General features: G+C 51.0%; 2 protein-coding genes across 7 annotated transcripts in view; both read right to left on the reverse strand.

Annotated features, from left to right (window-relative positions):
* Positions 1-596: 596 nt before the first annotated feature.
* CORO6 (coronin 6) lies at positions 597-8,483 on the reverse strand. 4 transcript variants are annotated; one of them, XM_037069859.1, is made up of 12 exons: positions 8,160-8,483; positions 6,728-6,981; positions 5,215-5,337; positions 4,628-4,757; positions 4,332-4,513; positions 3,606-3,725; positions 3,071-3,190; positions 2,526-2,630; positions 2,290-2,435; positions 1,870-1,927; positions 1,541-1,774; positions 597-1,451 (listed from the first exon to the last, which is right to left on the reverse strand). In XM_037069859.1, the coding sequence occupies exons 2-12, from the start codon at positions 6,923-6,925 to the stop codon at positions 1,326-1,328; spliced, it is 1,542 nt and encodes a 513-aa protein (XP_036925754.1). In that variant the 5' UTR covers positions 6,926-6,981; positions 8,160-8,483; the 3' UTR covers positions 597-1,325. The 4 variants fall into 4 exon arrangements, with proteins under 4 accessions (XP_036925754.1, XP_036925753.1, XP_036925755.1 ...); XM_037069858.1 differs by having other exon boundaries at positions 597-1,454; XM_037069860.1 differs by lacking the exon at positions 3,606-3,725 and having other exon boundaries at positions 597-1,454; positions 8,160-8,482.
* Positions 8,484-16,155: 7,672 nt separating this feature from the next.
* SSH2 (slingshot protein phosphatase 2) overlaps positions 16,156-22,968 on the reverse strand; it is a 257,566-nt gene continuing 250,753 nt past the window's right edge. For all 3 annotated transcript variants that reach the window (XM_037070274.1, XM_037070272.1, XM_037070273.1), the window contains one exon: positions 16,156-20,834. In XM_037070274.1, coding sequence (XP_036926169.1) covers positions 18,759-20,834 — 2,076 coding nt within the window. In that variant the 3' untranslated portion in view covers positions 16,156-18,758. The remainder of the gene's footprint in view (positions 20,835-22,968) is intronic.

Genomic DNA, 22,968 nt, shown 5'->3' on the forward strand with positions numbered 1-22,968 from the left:
GGGTTGCCCAGTGCTCTGGCGCCACCACCCGCCCCTTCCCACCGGCTGCTGCTAGCCCTCTGTGGTTGTGCCTCCCACTCGCCCCCACCCAGGGGCCGACTCTAAAACCCTTCATCCAATGGTGCTAACCCCCGGCTCCCCCTGCCCCACCCACCCAGAGAAGCACAGACGCCAGGGGCCGGGGCCCACAGCGCACACTTCCCGGTTCTCCCTGGCTGGCCTTCTTGGCTCAGCCAGTGAGGTTCAGAAGGGACACAAAAGGAGTGGAAGAGAAGAACAAAGAGAAACTGTTCCTCTTATCCCCTTCCCTGATGCCAGGGGCACCAGACTGATTCTGAGGCACAAATTAAAGAGGCTTCAAACCTGAGGCTTCTACCTACCTACCTTTACTGGGGAAGAATGCCCACCTTCGTTCTGGGGGTTCCTTCCGACCTTCGGTGTGGGGAGGGCTCTGAGGCAAGAGGACGCCTGATGGGTCCTGGGCCCAGGGCAGTGTTGCGTTTGTCCCCAGGAGCCTAGGGGTAGCATTCCTAGAGACCAGGTCTTGCCCTCCTCACCCCTCATCCATGCGGGAGGCACAGACTGAGCACTTAGTCAACAGTTTCATTCAGTTATGTCTTGTTTTCCTCCTAGAGTCAAGGCCACGGCAGAGGACTGGGGGTGGGGTGGGGTGGGGGTCATGGTGAACCTGCTCCCTCAGGCCAGTTCTGTCAGATGTCCTGCAGAGGTGCCAGGAGGAAGCTGCCCTCTCCCCTGCAGGTGGGAAGAAACCCCTCTGCTGGGCGTGGCCAGTGGGGCCAGCTCTACAGTCACAGGGTTTTATTTGTAGACCTGGGGTGATGCCTGTTCAGTTTGCCACTCCTGTTGGTGCAGTCAAGTGCGCTGACTAGAGGGAGTAGTGCTGTAATTTCCCCCAGCCAGTCTGGGGGACACCCAGCGAATTGTCACCCTTTTGAGATCAAGTCCAAGTTCTCCAAATATCCCTAAGCATCCCGCTAATAACTAAGTACGTCCTCTGTCCTGAACGAGAAACAGAGGGGGACACCGTCTCACCGTGAGCCACCATTGCTGAGGTCCTGTCGCCCCAGCCTCGCAAGGCCAGTTCCTGCTGAGTTCTGGGCGAGGCGCACAGCCCCGCCGATGCACGTCTCTGAGACGTTCCATTTCTCTAGGCCTCCTGGGGTGGGGGTGGGGGGGTTCCATTCCCAGCCCCGTCCCCAGCCCAGAGACGTGGGGTCCCGAGTTCCAGAGCAAAACCCTCGGCCAGCTGAGTCCAGGCAGCCGGCCCAGCCTGGACCTCCCGGCTCAGAGCTGTCCCCAGAGCGCTAGTCCGTGCCATCCACCAGCTCGCACAGCATGTTCTCCAGGGCCGTGATGCGCTGATCCTGGGCCTGCACCTGCTCTCGAAGGGCCTTGATCTCCTCCAGCAGTCTCTCGAGAGTGTGCTGCTGCTGCTGGGGCGCAGAGGACAGAAAGAGGCGGTGTCGGCCTAGGGGGCGCTTGGCACGAGGAGACTGGGTGGAGCCGGGCGGGATCTTACGGTCAAGGAGCTGTCGCTGGCTGACTGGCTGCGGCGGGGGCCTGAGGGCGGCGGGCGCGCGTCCAAGATGTTGGGCTTGGTGACTCGGAGCTCTCGGTGCTTGGGGGGCACGTAACCATCCCTCAGCGAGATGAGCACAGGTTCGGCGTCCTGTCCCGACAGCCACTCGTCTGCTTCTAGGGCCGGCTCGGGGCCCGGAGTATCTGGATATAGGTCGTCCTGGAACAAGTCTGACTGCGGGGGTAGGGGAACGCGAGGACGAGTGTCCGCAGGATGTGCTCCGCTCCCTCCCGCCTCGGAGCCTCGCCCAACCCCTCCTGGCCCCTCACCTTGCGGGGCACAGTCATGACGATGGGTTCACACTTCCTTTCGTGCAACTTGTAGAACCTATAAAGGAGTGTGGGGTTCAGCACCCCCGCAAGCTGCCACTCCCTTAACTTCTACCTGGGACCAACCGCTTTGAGGCCAACACTTGGGGAGCGCCCACCAGGCATTGCACGTTAAACACACTGTTGGCCCAGCTGGTAAAACACCTCTGCTGGGGTGTGTATCATCATTTCACAGATGAGGAAACTGAAGTTCAGACAATGTCAGGCTAGTTAGCGCTGGGACTGGCACCGGAAGCAAGGTTGTTTGACATACTCCTCCCCACTCTTTCCCAAAGATCACACTATTGGGGAAACCCCTGCGTGTTCCCACATGGGAAGTGAGGACAGAGGCAGGCAAGCGGGGAGGGGGAGGGTGCTGACCGGGCGATCTCGCACTTGCTGACATCCAGCCCCCTTTTGGGCATGAAACCCACGCCCCTCTGAGGCTCCTTGCTGCTGAACGTGTTCAGGTAGTGCACAAAAGGCGGCTCGTCGGTAATCTCAAAGTACCGAATGCTGCTGTCGCCCTGCAAAACCAGTTGGTTCGGAAACGCACCCCGGAAGGCGCCCTCCACATCTGTCCTGCCCCCTGTCCTCCCCTCCCAGCCTCGAAGCACCTTGCCACATAGGTAGACGATGCTGGAGTCGGAATCGTAGAAGGGCAGTAGGACCCCGTTGCTAGTGTCCATTTCCTGCAGTGCCACTGGCTCCTCGAAGTTGTTCTGCCCGAGCACAGGGGGTGTGACCAGTCCAGTCCCGTGTTCTGTGCTGCTTCTGGATTCCCTGAAGCCCCATTACGATTCCTGCCCGCCCCAAACCTCATGCGTTTCCACCACAGTTCTGGTGAACCCAGCAGCAGGCCCCACCCCTGGACGCATCACTCCCAGTTCTCCGCACACGTGCCCCTCGCGTCGCGGCATGCAATCACCGCAAACCACCCCCAGGGACTCGGCATCACCAGGTGGGGGCGCCAGCGTGGGCTCCTTCAGGCGGTGCAGCAAAACTGGGCAGAGGGGTGGGTGTGGGGATGGTAGACGCTGCAAAGAGGGCAGCAGTCTTCCATCCCTGTCCAGGTGGGCATGCCCTGCGGGTGGGGGGCGCCTGGCCCCTCTCCCGTGATGCCAGTCCCGGGGCACACACCCCAAGCTTCCAGCTGCGTTACCGGGTCCCACAGGCCCAGCTCTCGCTGGCTCATGCGGGTGAAGCCCGTAGTGAAGATATGACCCTGGCGCGTGAAGATGGCCCGCATGGGCCTCATCCCCTCGTGGGCAGCAAACCTCTCCTGGGGGTAGGGGGGAGACAGGGAGAGGTGTCACCCAGCTGCCTGCTCTGGGGATCCGGGGGGGGCCGAGCAACCAGCTTGCAAACTTAGGTATGGGCGGGGGGCGGAGATAAACGGGAGTCTGGTACTCAGCTTCCGGGGGCCCTGGCTGGCTCCAGGCCTGCGGAGCATCTGGGCCCTGAGAGAGCCGGAGGTGTGCATCTCTCAGCAGATGGTGAGCCCTCCAGCGCCCTCAGAGGCTGACCCCTAGAGCAGGGGATGTCTGCTGGTTTCCCGGGGACGCAGCGAGGCTGTTCCCAGGCGGGCACTTCCCACTCCGCTTCAGCCCTCTTGAGCACTGGCCACCGCCTGGGAGAGCGCTCCAGGCTGACCTAGCGAAGTAGCGAGCGCACGCGCCCGGAGTGGCCTGGCCTACCGGGTCCCAGAGCGCGAGTTGCCGCTCACTCATCCTGCTGAAGCCGGTGCTGAGTAGCTTCCCGTCTGCAGTGAAGACGGCCCGCAGCGGGCGGGCGCCCTCGTGAGGCCGGGCTCGCTCCTGCTCGCGGGGTTAGTGGGTTAGAGGGCCCGTCGGCCGTGCGCATTGGGCGCAGACACACATGCAGATGCCCCGCGCTCCCCGCGTTACACTGAGGCTGAGGAGGCAGGTGCAGCCACCCTCCCAGAGCACCCAGCTGGGACCAGCAATGCTAGAGGGTTGCCGCCTTTTCCCAGCCCAGCGAGTCAACTAGGGAGGAAAGGGCCCGGCCACAAGCCAGTGTCAGGCCCCTGCCCCTGGAAGATAGAGCTGGGTACCGGCTGAGAGAAGGGTCCGGGAGCTCGGGTTTCATGCAGGTTCTAGTGGGAGGATAGTTTGCAGCTTTCCCCTTCTCAATCACAAATCGAGGAGCCCTCCTCTAAGCTCCTGAGATAGGGAGGGGAGGGGAGGGAAGAGGAGTGGGGCAGAGAACTAGGAGCTCCAGGCTTACTCAGGGCGGGGAGCTGTGGTTGCAGACAACGCGGGTGGTGGTGGGTAGGGGCACTGGTCGCAGCGGATGGGGTGGAGGTGAGAGCTGGGACCAGGGGCTCAGAGGATTTCAGATGCAGGGGCCTGACGGTTGGTCCCTGGGGTAAGGGTTGGGGAGTGGGCAGGCCAGGCACTCACCGCCACCACCTGGCCCTTGCGGGGGTCGATAACGCGCAGGGTCTTGTCCTTGCAGGTGGTGGCTAGCAGGCTACCATTGCTGTTCCAGCACACGCTGTGGATGATGTCCGGGTGCATGTCGTCCAGGCTCAGGAGCGCCTCCCCAGTGCCCACGTTCCAGATGATGATCACGTTATCACTGCCTGCCCAGAGTGGCCACGCACCATCACCGGGGCCCATCCCGCATCTACCGTAGGCACCCCTCTCTAGGCCCCAGCCCCAGATCTACGGTAGGCACCCCTCTCTTGGCCCCAGACCTGCGCTGAGCAGGACATTCCGGGCAGTGGGGTGCCAGCAGAGGATGCCCACACGCTTCGAGTGGCCTTCTAGTGTGATGATGGGTTCTGTGATGTTTCGCATAGGGGTATAGTCTGGAATCTGCCACACCTGGGTAGGAGGAAAAGGCAGAGGATGGGTGGGATGAGGAGCCACTTTGTCCCTCTGCGCCTCCCTTACCTCCCCTCCTCAACCCTCCAATCCTACTGGATTTCTTGAGTGGTGCCAAATGCGTGGCAGGATGTGGTGGTGTCTGCCTGGGTCAGACACAGCTGGGAGCCAGGAGGGGGCACTGCTGGCTCTCCAGAGACCTCCCTGCTCAGCCCAGCAAGGCGACTTCAGAACACTACCCTCCTGCTCTTCAGGCCCCAAATTGGCCATGGCTATAATTAGTCCTAAGCAGTGCATGCTGGGAGGGGGTGGCTATGCAGCTAAAAATAGCCTGGGAGCTGGGTAGGGCAGGACCCTGGGACCCAGCACCGGCTTACCACCTTCCCCAGAACAGGTGAAGCAGCCCTCCCTGCTTCCCCCCCGCCCAACTACCCATCAGCTTCCAACTGGCTCCTACCATGATGGTGGTGTCATCTGAGGCACTGGCGATGACATTGTCATTGTGTGGGCACCAGTCAATGTCCAGCACAGGGGCAGTGTGCCCAGTAACCAGTGGGTAGTTCTTATCCACTCGCCCTGTCTGGAGGGGTCAGAGAAGGAGATGTGGGGCCATTCTCCTGTGTGATTTTTGGGAGTAGGCAGTGACCCTGTTTACATCTCAATTCTCTATCATCTATTTTCTCTCTTCAGACCCCTCTGCATTTCCACTCCCACCCAGCCTACTTCCTGTACTTCACTGAAGGTAGGCAGAGCGGAAGTTGTTTAGTTGCAGGGAATCAGACACAGAGACGTCAGATGACTTAACCGAGGACCCACTGCAAGATACTGGTAGAGCCAAGACTTGAACTCTTGGTCCTGTGCTCTTCCAATGCACCTACTTGGAGGAGGCTGTTCTTGAGCCTGTTCCCCCAGTTGGGATGTCAATGGGGAGCCCCTGGTGGAAGAGGTCAAGGTGAGATAATACGCAGTGCAGTACCGGACAGTCCTTTCCTAGCCATTTTTGGCAGATCTCCACCTGTCACTGGTTCACCTTGGAACCACAAGCAGCAGGCAGTCCTGGTGCCTGTGACCCCTCAACCTCATGGGGCCCATCTATTTTTGGTCTTTATGGGCTGTTTGTGGGGGCTTTTTGCAGGGGCTGGCACTGGCCCAGACTGTAGGAGAGAAGGTGGCTGTGTGGCACTGGAATGGCAGTTGTAACTGGGGGAGGAGGCGGCTCCAGCTGAAATTTGAGCCCTGGGGATGGTGTCCTTGGATGGTGTCTGCATTGTCCTGAAGTGAGTCACTGGCTATTGTCAGGCCTCTTCCTGACACCTGTGGGGCCTCCCCTAACAAGGTGTAGGGGTGGAATCCAGGTCAAGGTCATGCTTGGTGTAGGGATGGCCGAGGGGCTTGAGGATACTCAGCAAGAGGGACAGTCATTGCCTGGCCCCCATCCCTGGGGTAGGGATGGCTCTGGCCTTATGTGTCATGTCTCCCTGAACTTTGCTCTCATTCACCCTTACTGTAAGAACCTTGGGGGGAAGGTGGCCACAGACTCTGCACAGATACAGCCTGACGGCCCTCTGTGTGAGGCTGTGTGTTGTGCTTTAATCGAATGGTCATCCTGGGCTAAGGAGAAAGCTTCCCTCAAACATGAGAGGGTGTAGCATTAGGAAAGACTGGAAGAGAATCTGGCCAGACTCTGATTCCACAGCTTCCAAACTGTCTCCAACACCCTTCCTGGTCCCTGCGGGGAACAGGGTGTTGGGCTGCGACGAGTGGGTACAGCCACTGCGATGCTGCTGCTTTGGGAAGGGCGAGGGAGCCTCCCAGTGGGTCTGTGAGGGCTTGGGGAACAGGGAGCAGCCAACCCCAAACACAGCCCTCCTGGCCGAGGAATGGGACTAGGTGAGAACAGAGGCTGCTGCCAGGACTCCCCAGGGCCACGGCCAGTGTTCTCCCACCAGCTTCCTTCCCTCATCCCTCACCTTGGCAAGAGGCAGGACAATGAAGGCACCTCCACCTCCAGCCTCCACAATAATGGCCAGGAATTTGGGGTTGACAGCACAGAAGGAGCTGTCCCACGTGACCTTGGACACACGGATGTCCTCATAGGCCTGGTCAGCCTTTGCCGCCTGCCCAAACACATGGCGAAACTTGCTCTGCCGAACCACACGCCGGCTCATGGCTGGGGGCTGCGATGGAGGATCTCAGTGCCCAGAAATGCCTCTGCTCCTTAGTCCTGTAAACAGTGGGAGGGAGGAAGAGTATGCGTGTGTGGTGGTGGTGGTGGGGGGTGTGGAGAGGGTGGCAAGTGAGAAGGGTTATCTGGTCAAGAGTTGGGTATAAATTGATACAGAATCTGGTACTAGAAGCAGGGAGATCTCTTCAAGATGATTAAAGCACAGGAAAGTTCTTTACCACATATGAAGTGCTGCTTATCGCACAGGGAGCTAGGATTTGGGTGGGGCCTGACTTCTTAGAGACCCAGACTGAGGGGACACTGGGCCCAAAACCTTTCTGGAAGTTGAAATGGTTTGGGGAGGAACCTCAATGCCAGGCTGCCCTCCCACTGCCGGTTTTGGATAAGCATCTTTTCACAGAAGTGGTTTGTCTCCTAGAGGCACCTTGTTCAGATTCCGAGGGCTTGGCCCTCAGATCTTGGCCCAAAGCCGGCTAGAACTGCAGGTGCCCCCCAGACCTGCTTCTCTGGCATAATTCAGGCAGATGAGGTTTTGCCTTTTTCTAAAACTTTGCCAAGAAGTTCCTCTCATCAGCTAACCTGAGTCCTTTCTGCTATTGTTTCCATCAATTTCCTCCCATGTCGTTTTGGGGGCATAGCATAAGGTGGATCATCTCTCTTCTTCCCACTCCTCTCTCTACTGTCTCCTCCGAAAGGCCCTAAGCATGGTCTTCTGGCTTTTGCCTACATACTTTAGGTCCTGCTTCTCTGACTCCTGTATTCTACTAACCCCTCCTGGGGCGGGGTGCTCCACCCGGGGTTGGGGGGGCAGATTTGCCGGAGAGGGGAGGGTGAGGTGCTTTTTCTTCAGCCAGGGCCTGCCCTGTGCTCTTCTTCAGGGGCACAAGGGGCTCTTCCAAAGCCCTAGCCACTGCCTCCTGCCCTCCACCGAGCCCCGGGCACCCCCATGTCCTTCAAGCCTCTTCTGCAGCCCGGGGCCTAAGGCCTGGCCTCCCCGCACCCTCCTCGGGCCTCCTGTCCCAGCACTGTGTTCTTGTGAGACGAGGTGTCTGCACCCTGAGGGCGTGTGGGCCACTGTCCGTCCAAATATAGACACCAAGTCTGCCCCGCCGGGGACCGATTTGGGTGGCCGGGGGGAGGGGGTGCAGACCTGTGCCCCCTCAAGAGACCCCGCCCGCTCCGCTATCGGCGGTGGCGGAAGGGGGTAGGGAGGGTACCTGGTCCTGAGCGGGCAGAGGGGCGCTCGCGCTGCGACAGCTCTGCAGAGGGGGCTGGGGGCGCACCGGGGCCGAAGTAGGCGTCAGGGCGCCGGAACTGCCTCTCCGGGGGTCCGCGGCGTTCTGGGGCCCGGGTGTTCGACCGACTGCGCTCTCCCGCCGCTGCTTGCGGCTCTCCGAGGCCCTGCGCCCCTGCAGTCCCAGCTGCTGCTGCCATCAACCTGCGAAGGCGGCGCCCAGACAGGGGCGGGACCAGGGGTGCCCCGCCTTCTCCCGCGGCGGGAAAGTCGAGCGCTGCGGCGGCCTCCTTAGGGCCAGTGGGCCTCGGAAAACTGTCCCAAGTAATGGCGCGTGTGCGCGCTCCTTCCTGCGATCAGCCCCGCCCAGGTGTGGTGGGGAGGCCCTTGTCCCCACAGGCAGAGCTGGGCGCAGAGGGAAGAGCGGACGAGGAGGGGGCGCGCTCCTCTCAGAGCTGGCAGCCACGCAAGATCAGGTGCCCTCGCGCTGCATTCCTGCTGCATTCGCATTCCTAATTTAGCCTGGTCCGGGCCGAGGCTGTGGGGCTGCACCTCCAGACTCTCTTGGGGAGAGGTCCCGGAAGATGTGCCTTGACTCCCTTGGGAACAACAGTTCAAGGGAAGCAGTTGGCACAGGTCTTTGGCCTATCAAATTTTAGACGCCCAGCCTGACTCCTGAAGTCTTCTGGGCCTTGTTTGAATTGGTGCCAGCCTCTATTCCAGGAAAAACCCCTCCTCGTCCCAATCCTCTCAGGACCCAGGGATCTGAGTATTGACCAAGGTTAAAGAGATGAAAAATCTGGTCAAAAGACGGCCAGTGAAGAACATTTTTTCCCCTGTGTCTGCAGTCTACCCGATGCCCGCCCTCTGCCTGCATCTGTTCCTTTGGGTCATAAGGGGGGGGTGGGTAGGGTGGCAGCAGCGTGGAGCCAGTTATGCCTTCCCACTCTCCAGGGCACAACTGGGAATCAATGGAACACGGCTTTCCAGAGAGGCTTCAGTAAAGGGGGGGGGGGAGGAGGGAAGGTGGTGGGAACCTTGAAGGCTCCTTTGTTTCTTGGGGAGAGTCCAAGTGCTACTGGTGGAAGGTGGAAGTGGAGATGTTGCAGTGTCTAAAGGAAAAGAATTTCCTGAAAACCCTGTGGGAGGGTGTCACTCTGTGGTATGGTTTATGGATGTACTAGTAGGTGGGTTCCCCTCCTGACTTCCCAATGGCCTGTCTCACCATGAAAAAGTCCAATCTCATCTTTGGTAGGGCAAGGATGAAGGCCATGGCCCAGATTTTACGCTCCATATTGAAGTACAGTTCAGTGCAGCTGCAGTCCAAATGCTGGACTCCCTCCCGGAGGCCATGGAGAGAACAGGCGTGTGCACCATGTGAGTGCAGGTCATGAATGAGAGAGAAAGCGCTGTTTTTGTTCCTCGGGGGTTATAACTAGGAGCTTGGGTTTGGGATGGACCAGGTGCTTTCCCAAAAGAACCAATCAACTTTCCAAACTTTCATGGGCTTGGATAGGTTTACACCCCCTAGTTAGACTGACAGTCCTCTATGGTCCAGCACCTCCTCTAGTGCCGGGCAACACTCTGATACTGGAAGGTGGGGGAGGAAGGAGTGTTAATTCTCTTGGTGGAGCATAATGCTGTGGTCCCCTGGGGTGTGAAGCTGTAATTTCCTGGTGAAACAAACAGGCTTCTGCTTCCCATTTTATTAAGTTCAGTGTCTAGTTCTCTGCTCTCTTTCCTTTGTCAATATCTAGTTAAACACCAACAGAAACACAAGTACTCAGTGGCTTGAAGAGGAATCGAATCAGATGTCTCTGATTCCTAGGTGCTCCAGAAATAATTCATGTAATGGGGGGAGGTCATGAGGGTAGATGAGAAGTCTCCCATCTATCTAAAGATTCCAGGCCCTGGCTGGTGTGGCTCACTGGATTGAGCACCAGCTTGTGAACCAAAAGGTCATTGGTTTGATTCCCACTCAGGGCACATGCCTAAGTTACAGGCCAGGTCCCCAGTTGGGGGCGTGCAGGAGGCAACTGATTGATATACCTCACACATTGATGTTTCTCTCCCTTCCCCTCTCTCTTAAAAAAAAAAAAAAAAGATTCCAGGAACGAAATTAGGAGGGAAAGACCTAAGTGACTCAGTTGCTCCTTAGTAACAACAGCTCACACTTACATGCAAGACACTGCCCTAAGGGCTTTCCACATACTAATTCCATTCTAACCATCTTCTAAGATGGGCATTATTAATATCCCTATTTTACAGAGATGAGAAAACTGGGGCACAAAGAGGTTAAATAGATTATCCACTGCTCAACTGCTGGTGATGCTGAGACTCTTACCCAAGTAGTCCGGTATCTAGGTCCGTGTTTTTCAGCACCACGCATTTCGGCTTCTCCTGGAAGGAGTGCCACTTTATCTCACAAGTGAGAGTTACGCTTCGCGGCAGAGCACAGGCTGCTGCATTAGTTAGAAGACTAGAGTTCCAGCCCTGGCGTAGTTGCCCTATTTGTGAGGCCCTCTGGGCTGTGAAACGAAGAGGGGCAAGTCCAGTTCTTTCCAACTCTGCACAACTTGCTGGCAGAGGAGTTCGACACGCTGCCTCCTATCCCGAAAGGGTATCTTTTCTCTCCTCTTTCTTTTCCTCTTGGTTTTTTAATTTCATCTTTTTTAAAAATTGAGGTATAATTGCTTACAAAAAACTGCACATAATTAGTGTACATAATTTTGTAAGTTTGGACATATTATATACACTTGTGAAACCATCACCAAAATCCAGGTAATAAATATATCCATCACTTCCAAAGGTTTTTTTGTCTGTTTTTTGTTTTGGTGAGAAGACTTAACATGAGATCTACCTTCTTCTTTTTTTAAAGACTTTATTTATTTATCTTTAGAGGGGAAGGGAAGGAGAGAGGGAGAGAAACATCAATGTATGGTTGCCTCCTGTGAGTCCCCTGCTGGGAACTGGCCTGCAACCCAGGCATGTGCACTGACTGGGAATCGAACTGCGATCCTTTGGTTCACAGGCCCACGCTCAACCCACTGAGCTACAGCAGCCAGGGCAGATCTACCTTCTTAACAAATTTTAAGTACACGGTACCTTCTTGTGAATGACATGCACTATGCTGTGCAAAAGATTTCTGGAACTTACTCATCTGTGTGACTTTATTGCAGTGAACAGATCCCTGCCACTCTCCCCCCACCCCTGGTTATAATCCTGCTAATCAATGTTTGATTTTATGATAAGACTATTATTTAAAAGACAAAAAAAGAGCAGTAACCTTAGGGAACTATCATCATAATGAGACCAGATATCTTTGTCCCAGGTACCAGCAAGATTAAAAAAAAAGTGATTGTTAGGAAAAGATGTGTGGGAATGACTGAAAAGTCCTATTAAAATTGAGAAGCCATTAACTATGTTAGAAGTAAAAGAGGAAGTCAAAGATGGCTCAAACTCTGAGTTTGAGTTTGGGAGGCAACGAAGGAAATTCAGCAAGAGGAATGAGTGTCAGCGGCAAGATGGTGTTTTGGGAGAGGCTAAGAAATAATAGAAACCATTTTAATAATTAAAAGCACAAAAAAGATGTTTTAAATCTTAAAACTGTGCATGAACAGGGGTTATACATTTGGGCCCAAAGCAGGAGTATATGGCACTCATTAAAACATAATTGACATGAAACACACTTCTGATCTACCGAAACCAAGTGACTTTACACATCTGAACAGTTGGCTTTTAGATTTCCTCTCCCATTCCTCTTAGCTTCTCTTCTCAACCCCCTAAAACCTGACCTCCACTCTTAGCACTTAACTGAAACCGCATGGCAAAGGTTATAAATGGTTTTCTCATTGTAAATCCAAAGAGTACTTAAAATTTTAATTTCCTTTTCTCCTCTTTAAGAGAGCTAGGCACTCCATTCCAGAGGAAAGGTCTGGGACTAGGAAGCAGGAATTCTTCAACCTAACCTTCAGCTCCACCATATGGGAAAGAGGGGTGGTGTGCTCTCCAGGTACAGGAACCAGGATTCATAGGTATTGCTTGGACCTGGTATGGCTCAGCCCTGCCCTCTAGCCTTCTTTCAGCGGCCAAGCCCTGGTGGAGCTGTGGGTGGGCAGAGCCAAGGCACAAAGAACCAATCAGGTGAAGAGGCCATTTGGGTTGGTCCTTTCTCTTCTTGTTGCCCATTTCAACTGTTAGCTGGGCTCTACACTGCAATCTGTAGAAGACATGCATGGATTTCATCTTTCATAAAAGCCATTTTCTGGAAGAGGTGTTCTAGCAACTTAAGACATGATTTGGTCCATATGCTTTGGCTAGAAAGCTGAGACTGAACTTAGATTTTTTGGGACTCTAGGTACTCCTAAAATATCTTGGGAGATAATCTGGCCTTCATCATCATGCAACCAGAGAACAGTGGTACTCCCTTCTCACTTGATATGGAGCAGAATCAGAATGAAGCAGGCTGAAATTTTCATTCAAAGCAGTGTTTTCTCTGGAAATTTCAGTGTATCTTATTAGCAATTTGGTGCGGGAAACTGAGCTTTCCCTGTGTAGCAGTGCTGCCTCGTATGTGAGGAATACACTAAATACCTCATGATGGACCTGGGGAGGGATGGGAGAAGTGGGAACCTCTCCCTCGGCTCCCAGCCTGTTTCAGAGAACGGTCCGTTTGGCCCATCTCCCTTCCTCTACCATTGACATCAAATGCTCCTCTTCTAATGTGGGAGAAAGCTGGTTTTTACCTTGGAGAGTCATACCCCATTTCTAGAAACCTCTGAGCGCGCTGATGTGTTGTGCTAAAAGCTTGTAAGTTCTCTCATCAGTGTCCAGAGGTCATCCACCCGAGAATTCCAGTCTCCGCTAGGGCAGGTCATGGCAGCTGTCCCACAGCAGTCACTGCACCACAGATGGCGAAGGAATTTTGGTCCTTTTGCTTATTCATTCTCCTACCTTCAGGTGGTGGCTTTGGCCAGGCCCTCTTTGACCAGGCAAGTTTCCAGCTTAGTCACTTGATTGGAGCCACAATATCTGAAATAATCTTTAGTGATCCTATTTCCCATGCAGTCTTTATTTTGTGGGAGGTAGAAAGTTTTTTTTTTTTTCTTGGAGCTCAGCTAACTCTTAAGGGTGTGCTTGATGAAGATCAAGCACTGAGAAGTGCTTCACGTTTATCACCAGTGTTCCAATACCTATGCCTTCTCCAGCACCCCCCCTTTGTTGCACTTAATTAAGTACACACATTCATCTTCAAAATAAAAATTTATTCAGTCTGTAACAAGAACATTGAATCTGCACATTTGCGCACAAGTTCACATTTAAAAACAGCGGAGCACATCAGTAATAAAAAAATCTATGATACAAGTGGACATCCCAACCACCATGAAGATTAAGGAAGGAGATGAGACCACTCTATATTCTGCTTCAAATGCCTCTAAAAGGTCCCAGAGATTCCAGGGAGCACCTGCTTTATTTAATAAAATATGAGCATAAAAGTTTGGGGTGGCCTGGGGCAAAGGTAACAGTCTTTTGGACTTGTTTTCCACATTTAGAATGAGTCCTATAAAATAATGTAGAAAGAAATAAAAAGAAAGAAAGAAAAGGCACCTTAAGCTATACCAAGCAAACCAAAATCCAATGAAACATAAAAATTAAACAACTCCCTGTGGGCTTACTGACTGGGAAACATTTCAGGGCCAGTTACCCAGTTTTCAGATTGGGTCATCAGACTGAGTTAAGCCCTGGGCATTAGCTCTGCGTGTGCATCAGGATGCTGTCATCAGTGTTGCAGTGAGGACACAGATGGCAGCCCCTGTCCTATACCCCTCGGGCATCTTCTAGCCCATGAAGGCTGATTCCAGTTTAGAAATCCTGTCCTAGATCTCTGGGGCACTGAGAAAACGAGGCTAGTTCTCTTTTCATAGCAGGAGTCAGGCTGAGTCACCCTCCACTTCCAGGCTGGAAAAGTACAGAAGCACCTTACTTACAACAGCTCTCCATGGCATCAAGGGACCCCCAGGTCTGGGACAGGGGTTAGGAGCGCGCAGCTTCCTGCTTTGGTGGCAGGCTTTTCCCTAATACAGGGATCAGATGAGTTGAGACACCAGATACATTTGTCTAATGCATGCCTTGTTCTTTTACTTTGAAAGGGAGAACCAAGTCCAAGATCCTTTTAAGTTGGATTGGTGTCGAAAGAACTAAAATTTCATCTCATCTACCATCAAAAAGCAAAACAAAATTAAACGAAAATGACAGTAGCCATTCACCAGTACAACCATCACTATAAGACATACCATCACTGAGGAAATGACGACTATTTCCATAGAGTGTTGGATGGGAGTGCAGGGCACAGATGGAAGTCAGCTCCAGGTTTTCCCCACTTACCCACGAGGGCTGACCACAATCGCACCGCTCTGTGCGAAGACTCACAGGACAGCCAGGTCTGGGTCCCTGGAGGAGGAGACTGAGCTGCCAACATGATGCACACTTTAATACTCACACAATGTAAACAAAGTATCCACAAATAGTTGTTCAAAAAAGCCAAAGAATGGCTTTATTTAAAAATGCCCTTAAAAGTGACCCTTTTTGCATAACACTTAAAAAAAAACTCCCATAAAAACATCTTTACCAAACATGCCTAGATAGCTTCAGAACTGAAATCCTTAGATGGAACAGGTGAAGATTTCTGTGAGCGGCCATGTCTCAGAAGCTTCAGGTCTATCCAACAGCATCTGACTGGGGCCCTTTAGCAGGAGGGGACCTCAGAACCTAGGCTGTGATCCTCAGGCTGGCTGTCCTTGGAGCTCTTGGTAATTTCCAAAACGAGAAAGAGGAAATATAGTAGGGATAAAGGTACAGAACCAGGGTAATTCTAGATAAAGAGCCGGAAGAGGCTGAGATGCTAGGAATGATCCCAAACATTCAGAATCTGAAAGGCAACCAAAATGAGAAGAGATGAATATCACTATACTACAGCACTACATGTATACTATAATATACACTACTCCTAAGTGTTTCTAAAATTAAGAAAGGGTAAGGGTTTCTCTCCTTCCTACTGGCCAGATAACCATCCAGATTACAGCTCAAAATCCGTGTGCTGCTGGGGATTTTACCCCATGCACCAAAATGTTACTTTTTACACACACACACTCACACGCATGGTCCTCCATAGTAAACGGGAGCCAGACTATGGCGGTTTTCAAAAATGGTAAAGAGAGGCACTGAGCAAGAGGTCAAAGCCTTTCCTACTCATCTCTGTCAATCTACCAGGCTGTTGTTCCAGGGCCGAGTTTTCCACGAACAGGAAAGGGAAACAGGTCGCCCGAGATTATCAAAGTTTGAAGAGAAGAAAGTCTGAAGTCCTTGATAGCTCATCATATTCTTTTCCTGGACATAGCTCAGCTATGTAAATAACACAAGAACACACAGCTGTGGGAGTTCGAGAGGGCTGGCAAAACCCCCATGGCACTGGTTGAATTATAGACCTTGTGTAGAGGACGTTTATTTAGGCAGGAAAATGAAGTGATAAAAATTATTTTTGAAAATGGAAGGCAGAGCAAGAATGCTGACTCTAGTGATTTTCAACCAGTGTGCCGCAAGACTTTTGAACTTGCAATACCTGACTGTTTAGTCAGGGGCACTGGCCTCTTTTCCCTTCGATTGTCAAATTAAACAATGACAACAGCCAACACAGCAATAGCCACCTGATGTGAATGCCCTGTCTTGAACCATAGATATATAGGTCATATATATTATATAATATTATATTATAATAGAGTTGCACCTTATTGGTCACATCACATAATAAAGTTGTATCTGATTGGTTAATTCTTGGTACCAAAAATCCTTATATGTAAGCATAGGCATCTGATCTTTAAACAAATCATTTGGGGGCAAAAAGGGCAGTTAATTACTATTTTTAAATCAATCAAAATTATGCCTATTTTCTCAGGTTGGCAAAAAATGTTTTTGCTGTGCCACAGAATTTTAGTAATTAGTTTGCGTGCCATGAGATGAAAAATTGTGGCAAATTGCTGCTCTACTCTTTAACAAACTTTTTGTTTTTCTCCACAGAATTACAGGGTTCGCTTCCCATCTTTGTTGTTATTTAATGCAGTGAGAGTGAGCATCAAACACCGTAGGAGTGGGGAGAGAACAACACAACCTTGTTTATCCTACTTGTAGTTCTTAACGTGAAGGATGTTAACATCTCAAGGGATCAACATGACTGAATACCACTCTCTTAACCTCCCAGCAAATCCTCTTCTTCCCAGCCCTGCCAAAATCTGTCTTTTCCTGATCATAATGGTGGTGGAATTGCCTCAGTAACACAGGACAGTTTAGAAGGATGAGCTCCGGAAAGTCGCAGCCCTGTCTTGCAAGCCAACTCACACTGGTATATACCACCTAACAAAACACTTTACAACACAGTCAATATCCAGGAATCACAAAGCTGTGTGCAAGACACGTTTGAAAATTTAAGCAATCTATTTAGGGACACTACAGGTACATACAATCACTATACCATAAACACACATATAGCAGGTTTCTGTCCGATCTGCCTCCTGGTAGTGAGGTCAGATGCAACCACGGCTCCCACAGGGCAACTGGATTCACAGCTCCTGGAGTACTCATGAGTGGCCTCCATCTGCCTTTCCTCTCACCTTCGGGTCACCCTACTACCTGCTCCCCCAAACGCTGGACTCTGATATCACCCTGACAGTCTGTGCGGTGATGAATCAAAAACCTGAATCTCAAGTCTATACTAGGCCAATCTCTCAGCAATGTGGACACCAAACTAAGCCAATGGGAAGCAAATTTTCAAACCTCTTCGGTTTTGATGAGGGTGCTTCATTCCAGGCTAAATATGTTTTCTGTAAGCTGAAATAGGCTTGTTTATGGCAGGTGCTCCTCTGTTACGGATCTCCACAGCAGCAGCAAAGCAACAGCATCCTAAATGGAGTCATTCAGGGCCTGCAGCCTTTCAGCCTAATCCATTAGGAGCTTCCATCCTGGGAAGCAGTTAATACTCCTATACACTCCCTGGCTGAGGTTCAGCTACTGGCAAACAACTCTGGGATTTCAGTCTTAAAGAGGACTCAGCCTTCAGTCAAACTGTGATCTAATGGGAACCTAGGCTTAGGGGTTTCTCTCAGGAGGAAATTACTAACACATAATTTGGCAGGCACTGGCAATTAGAAATCTCCATTTAAACAATTAAAACAACTGTCAATATACTCTGCAGATTCCTACCAACACCCACCAGTTTTATTTCTGTGGTGTCTGTGTTTTCCAGTTGCAGTTTTATTCCTTTTTTAAAAAGAATAAATCAAACAGACCCTATGACGTTAACAATAAAACACTGTAAGAAAGTGACATTATGTACATAAATACTGTGTAAAAACTAGAGAAATGACAGATCTTCCAGGAAGAGAAAGAGAAAAAAACTTATATCAAGTGTTAACAGTGATAATATTAAAAAGAAAACTTTGCATCAATGGAGGTTATACAAATGTAATGTAACGATACAAATATCACCAACGAAATTTAAAAAAAGGAAGTACTGGGAGAAACAGCATGAGGGAACAAAATAAACTGGAGAAAAATATGGCCATTAAACTCAGAGGCCCACAGAATTATTCAAGTAATGGAAGGGTTAAACCCTACATATGTATTCATTTTACAAGAACACAGTGACTTCCAATTGCTGTTTCTCAAACTCGTCCCCGAGGCGCCTCGGTGGGGAGGATGCTGCAGAGCACAGTTCTGGGCAGGGAGGGCTGGAGCCACCACCTGTGTGGAGCCTGTCGCCCCGAAGACAGTGAGCAGCAGCCTCTTCAGTCCCTTATTTCACCAACTCCTTCTCATGCCTTCCTCTACAGAGGACTTTTCTGGTTTCATTTGGGGTTGACTCAATTTAATAGAAAAAAATTTGCTTGACAAGTTTACAAAGCCAGCCATCATCATGCCTTCTGTAATGATCCACTCTGGAATATCAGCAGAAATGGGTTCTAGAACAGCCCCTTTGAGAACCAAGCGGAATCTGCCCACTCCAGGAACTCCAACGGGCTGGGGCTGGAAGCCAAGGCTGAGAGGCCACACTCATGTCCGGCTGCCCTTGAGCCCATCTGATGCACCAGGTCTGGAGAGCAAACCACCATCATGCAGGCCCGAGGGGTGAGGGGAGCTTTTCAATTTCCGGCTTCACCCCACTGCTCATCTGCTTTCTTCCTCTATCAAGCAAACAAGCATGCCTTTCCTCAAGAGGGCAAAATAAGGAGCAGGTGGCAGTTGATTGAAAAACAGCAATTTGCCTTTGATAAAGGTGTTCTTTGAAAATGAGTATATTTTGAGGTTTGAATTTTCTAAAAATAAAAAATGATAAAATGGTCTTGCTGTCCAAATCAATCTCTCTCACACACATACACAAAGGAAAAAAAAAAACCCAAACCCTGCATGCGCCAGGAACAGTAAAATGACCAAAATACTATAAAATTAACCAATAAAGTGCATGTTCCTTACATATTACACCTGTCCCTTTTACAAACATTTCTTTTAGAAAGTCACATGTGTAGGCTCAGAATCACATGGTATTATAGAAGGGGTTGGTTGTCCTTTTTTTATCATTTGCTTTTTTCAGTCTCTTAAGGGGGTGAGTTCTGCTGTGCTGCTGACGGGCAGCCAAAGCCAGCCCTGCGGCGGGGCCTGCACACTGCAGCCCCTGGGTCTGCAGCAAAGCAAGGCCTCCTTCAGCACTAGTCAATGCAGGTCGTGCCTTGGGGAGCAAACACTGCTGACTGTAACCAAATTCTTTGGCATACTGTACAAGGGGCCTCTCCACTGGCTTGCTCTGTGCGATACACTCTGTGGTTTTAAGTTGCTCTATAAAATACTTGGTGGGCTCTGGGTTCTGGGGGCCATCTGGGTTATCTGGAGGCTCCTGGGCCTCCAGGGCATGCATGCCTGAGTCTGTTCTGATGAAGGGCTGAAGCAGTTTGAGATGAGGGGACTCAGAGGAGACAGCCTCCCTCTCCAGTAAACAGTCTTTACACAGATCCAAGTAACCTAACTTGGCGAGGGAAGCTGAACGCCTCATTTGGGATGGTTTGGTGATCCCTACCTGGAAAATCGCTCGGGACTCGATTTCTTCACCGTGCTCCTTCAGCACACCGGGGCTGTGCCTGAGACTCTTTATACTGTCACTACTAGAGCTATATGGGAGTCTATAGGCTACAGGTGATAGGTCCAGTTTCTCTTGTAACTTTCCAATGTTGTCACTAAGTTTGTTAATTAAACTTAAGTCTTCACTACTTAACTGGGAGCCCTCATATGGCACTTCACTGCCACTGGAGAGGGGGCCCCCCTCACTTTCTTCCCAGCTACCCTGCTCCGTGCAGAGCTCACTGTCTGTGGTGCTACTTTGCTCTGTGAAGCCTTCCAGGTGAACCACAGTCTGGGGATGCAGGTAATCCAAGTTGGCAGATGGTACATCGGTTGTGTGACTGACAAAAGGCGCTGCTGTGTCCAGGACTATTGCCAGGCTGCTGTCCCTCTCTTCAGGGCTGCTCAGGGTGGAAGTTGGGTCAGTGGGCCTGTCGTGCTCAGGAGAGGAAGAATGAGGCAGAGGTAGCACTTTGTGGGGCAGAGAGACCTGGCTGGAGCCCAGTGTCCTGTTCAGATTTTCATCCAATGCAGAGAGGACAGTGACGGCCTTCTCCACTGTCACCTCCCTCAGTTCTTGCTCCCTACTCTTTTCTCTGGTGGCCACTTCACCCCCAGGCCTAGTGTGAGCAGGCGATGTAGCTGTGTGGGTACACTCAACGACTTCTATCTGCCTGGGAAGAGGGACTGCCTGTGGCTCGGATCCCTGGCATGAAACCATAGTCCTCTGCTCCCTCAGGACTCCCTGATGCTTGGTTCCAGCCTCTGACTCCTGAGGAGCTGGTGAGGGATGAAAATCCAGTAGCCTGGGTGTGGGAACAATGACATCTGGCTCACAACGCAGTAGTGAGCCAGACTCAGACCCACCGCATTTCCCTTTGCCCTTGTTCATCTCTGGTTCCTTGGGGACAGATGAATGTTCTAGGGTGGCTTCATCACTCTTCCCTTTCGGTGCTAGGTCTGCCACAGAGGAATCATTCTTGGAGTTCTTGCGAGTGGACGATGAGGTACAAGCAGGGGTGGCACTATGGTGCTCTTGCTCCTGCCGCAAGCGCTCCTCAAACTCCAAGGTGGCTCGTCTCACAGACCCAGGGCACCACTTGGTACCTGAGTGCATCCCTGGGCCCCAGAGCTCTTGTTCCCCCTCAGCTGGTTCTTCTTCTTCCAAGTCTGTGATGGATGAGTGTACAGTTAGGCCGCCTTCTGGGTCCCACTTCCCTGAGTCTTTGGCTAGTTCAGGCCGGGCTGAGCAGGAGCCCTCATTCTGCTCCAGATTTCCGGGTTTGTTCTCTGGAGCCTGGGGCCTGTCGAGGGGCATCTCATGGACGGTGTTCTTCTTTGGTGTATGGCATGAGTTAGATAAAATGTCTCCCTTTAGCTGAATCTGTCCAACTCCTTGACTAATAGATTCAATCTCAGTGACAATTTCTTTGACGGAAATTGCATTTTCTGAGTGAGACTGCATGAGAATGTCTGGGCTGACCAGTTCTGAGATTGCCTAAGAAGAGAAAATAGTGAGATGGTTATGGCAAATTGTAGTCAAATTGAAAATGCCAGTTTTTTTGTTTACTGATCCTCTGATCCAGGAGAACCTTCTGGCTACGAGGACATAAATCATGAAGTGGCTGGAACTGTCCTCTGCTGAGGACTGCATGCTGACCATCAGTTCTGTTGAGTGAGAAGAAAGCAACGGGTTCATCAAAGGCAGAGATACAAAATTAGTTACAGGTTGTATCACTGTCCACTGAACTTTCTGTTCTGTTTACTCCACTAGGATGCCAATCTAACATCTTGCTCCAAAAATGAATAGCAAATAGCACTGGAGGCTCCTAATTTTCCTAAGACCATGAGCCTTCAGAACCTAGGTCATACATACTGGGGTAAAGGAAATTCTCTCTGGCCTGTATCAACTGCCAGTTAGATTCTAACCGAGTCTGAAGGGAAGAGTTCCATTCAAGGGCTCAGTGGCCACCTTCAGCACGCCCAGTGTTAGACACGGCAAGGAGGCGATCATCTGATGTCTGATTTGGAGACTCTCTGCTCCCTTCTCGCCTGCCACAGCTTTCCCCCATGGCCTCCCGCTTCTCGTAGCAGCAGTATCCCAGCGTGTGAGGACGCTGGGCATCTGATCACACAATTCCTAAGTTTCACATGGCTCCTTCTGGGAAAGGTTTACTTGGCTCATGTGGCCACGTGCCTGAGCAAAATTTGAAACCATGACTCTGACATTTTACTGTTCTACCAGTTATGAATTCCCAGAGTACTTATTTCAAAATTTAGAAATGGCCCCATGGACACTTCTTAGAGTGACACCATTATGACCACTGATCTATCATAACATTTTCATAAGCCTACAAAAGTACATTTCCCTAGGAATTATTCTGATCTTTCCTCTTCAAAAGAGAATCAGAGCGAGCACAAACTAATAAGGTCAGTTATGCCTTTGGGAGAAATCTGCCAGGACGTCAGATGGAGGCAGACTTGACAGGACCGGAGGAGAAGCCACAGCGGGCCTGGCGTGTGCACGGGCAGTGCAGGGAGTGCTCATATGACCAGGGACTTTGCAAAAAAGCTATTTCTGTCAGAGCTCCTACACCTGCTGATCCAGAGGAGATCTCAGGTATTCAAACTTCCCAGTAGAAATGAAACAGAGGCACAACCTTTGGGGAGAGAAGACAGAAGCAGAGGCAACGACTGCCCTTGGGTAGTTAAAAAGAGGGAATGATGGACCCTGGCAGGTGTGGCTCAGTGGATTGAGTGCTGGCCTGCAAGAAGCAACCAACTGATGTATCTCTTGCACATCCTGTTTCTCTCCCTCTTTTTTTTTCCTCCCTTCCCCTCTCTCTAAAAATAAATAAAATCTTTTTTTTAAAAAAAGAGAGGGAACGATGAGTCATGGGCAAGGTGGTGGATATAAAGAGACAGACATCATGTAATATCAAGAATCTACTCAGTTCCACTGAACTCATTAAATGAAGTCTGGTATGTAAGAGTAACTATGTCACTATTTACTTCTCAACTGCTGTGCTATCTTAATGTATTATATTGATTAAAATGCACCCCAATTTCAGAAGTCTCAAAATGAGTCTTAGAAATATTGATATACAGTAATTCTTTCCCTGGTCTCATGTAAGAGCTCATATGCCACTGAGAAGAATCTTGAGATTCTGTCTGCTCTCAACTCATTTCCCCAAACCATCCCTCAACTCTTGACTACCACAGGGTCTGAGTTGAAGGACAATTCAGAAACATTATTAACAGCAAGAATTCAGTATCAGAAGCAGGTGCTACTCCAACACCTATTTACACATGTCCAGTCTTTGAATCTCCTGAGACAGAGGATTTTTCAAACAAATCCTTCCCCTTAGAGATAACAAGTCTCACTCACGCAGCACGTGAGTCCCTGGGACTTCATTACTGGTGAGATCTGATCTGAACTGCAGAGGGCCAGAAAGGGGACTGCTCTTCATTCAGCCAGGACATTTGTTTTGGCTAACTAACCCCTTCTTTACCTCATCCCCTCTCAGACGTGCTGCCAACGACACCAAAAATAAAAAAGATAAATTCCTCAAAAGGCAACTGATTTAAAAAATATTTAAGCCCTAAGTTTTCAAGAAAAGTCTGAGCTAGAC

The sequence above is a fragment of the Sturnira hondurensis genome, unplaced genomic scaffold (genome assembly GCF_014824575.4).
Source record: "Sturnira hondurensis isolate 20B ecotype Veracruz unplaced genomic scaffold, ASM1482457v3 Scaffold0018728, whole genome shotgun sequence".
NCBI lineage: Eukaryota > Metazoa > Chordata > Mammalia > Chiroptera > Phyllostomidae > Sturnira > Sturnira hondurensis.

Bases quoted from the DNA above. Each gene is read 5' to 3' on its own strand.
- CORO6 (XM_037069858.1), bottom strand. From the start codon at position 6,925: ATGAGCCGGCGTGTGGTTCGGCAGAGCAAGTTTCGCCATGTGTTTGGG. The intron at 4,514-4,627 runs GTCTGGGGCCAA...CACTCTGGGCAG, and splicing joins GAATGTCCTGCTCAGCGCAG to GCAGTGATAACGTGATCATC. The intron at 3,726-4,331 runs GTGAGTGCCTGG...CCCCGCGAGCAG, and splicing joins GCAAGGGCCAGGTGGTGGCG to GAGCGAGCCCGGCCTCACGA.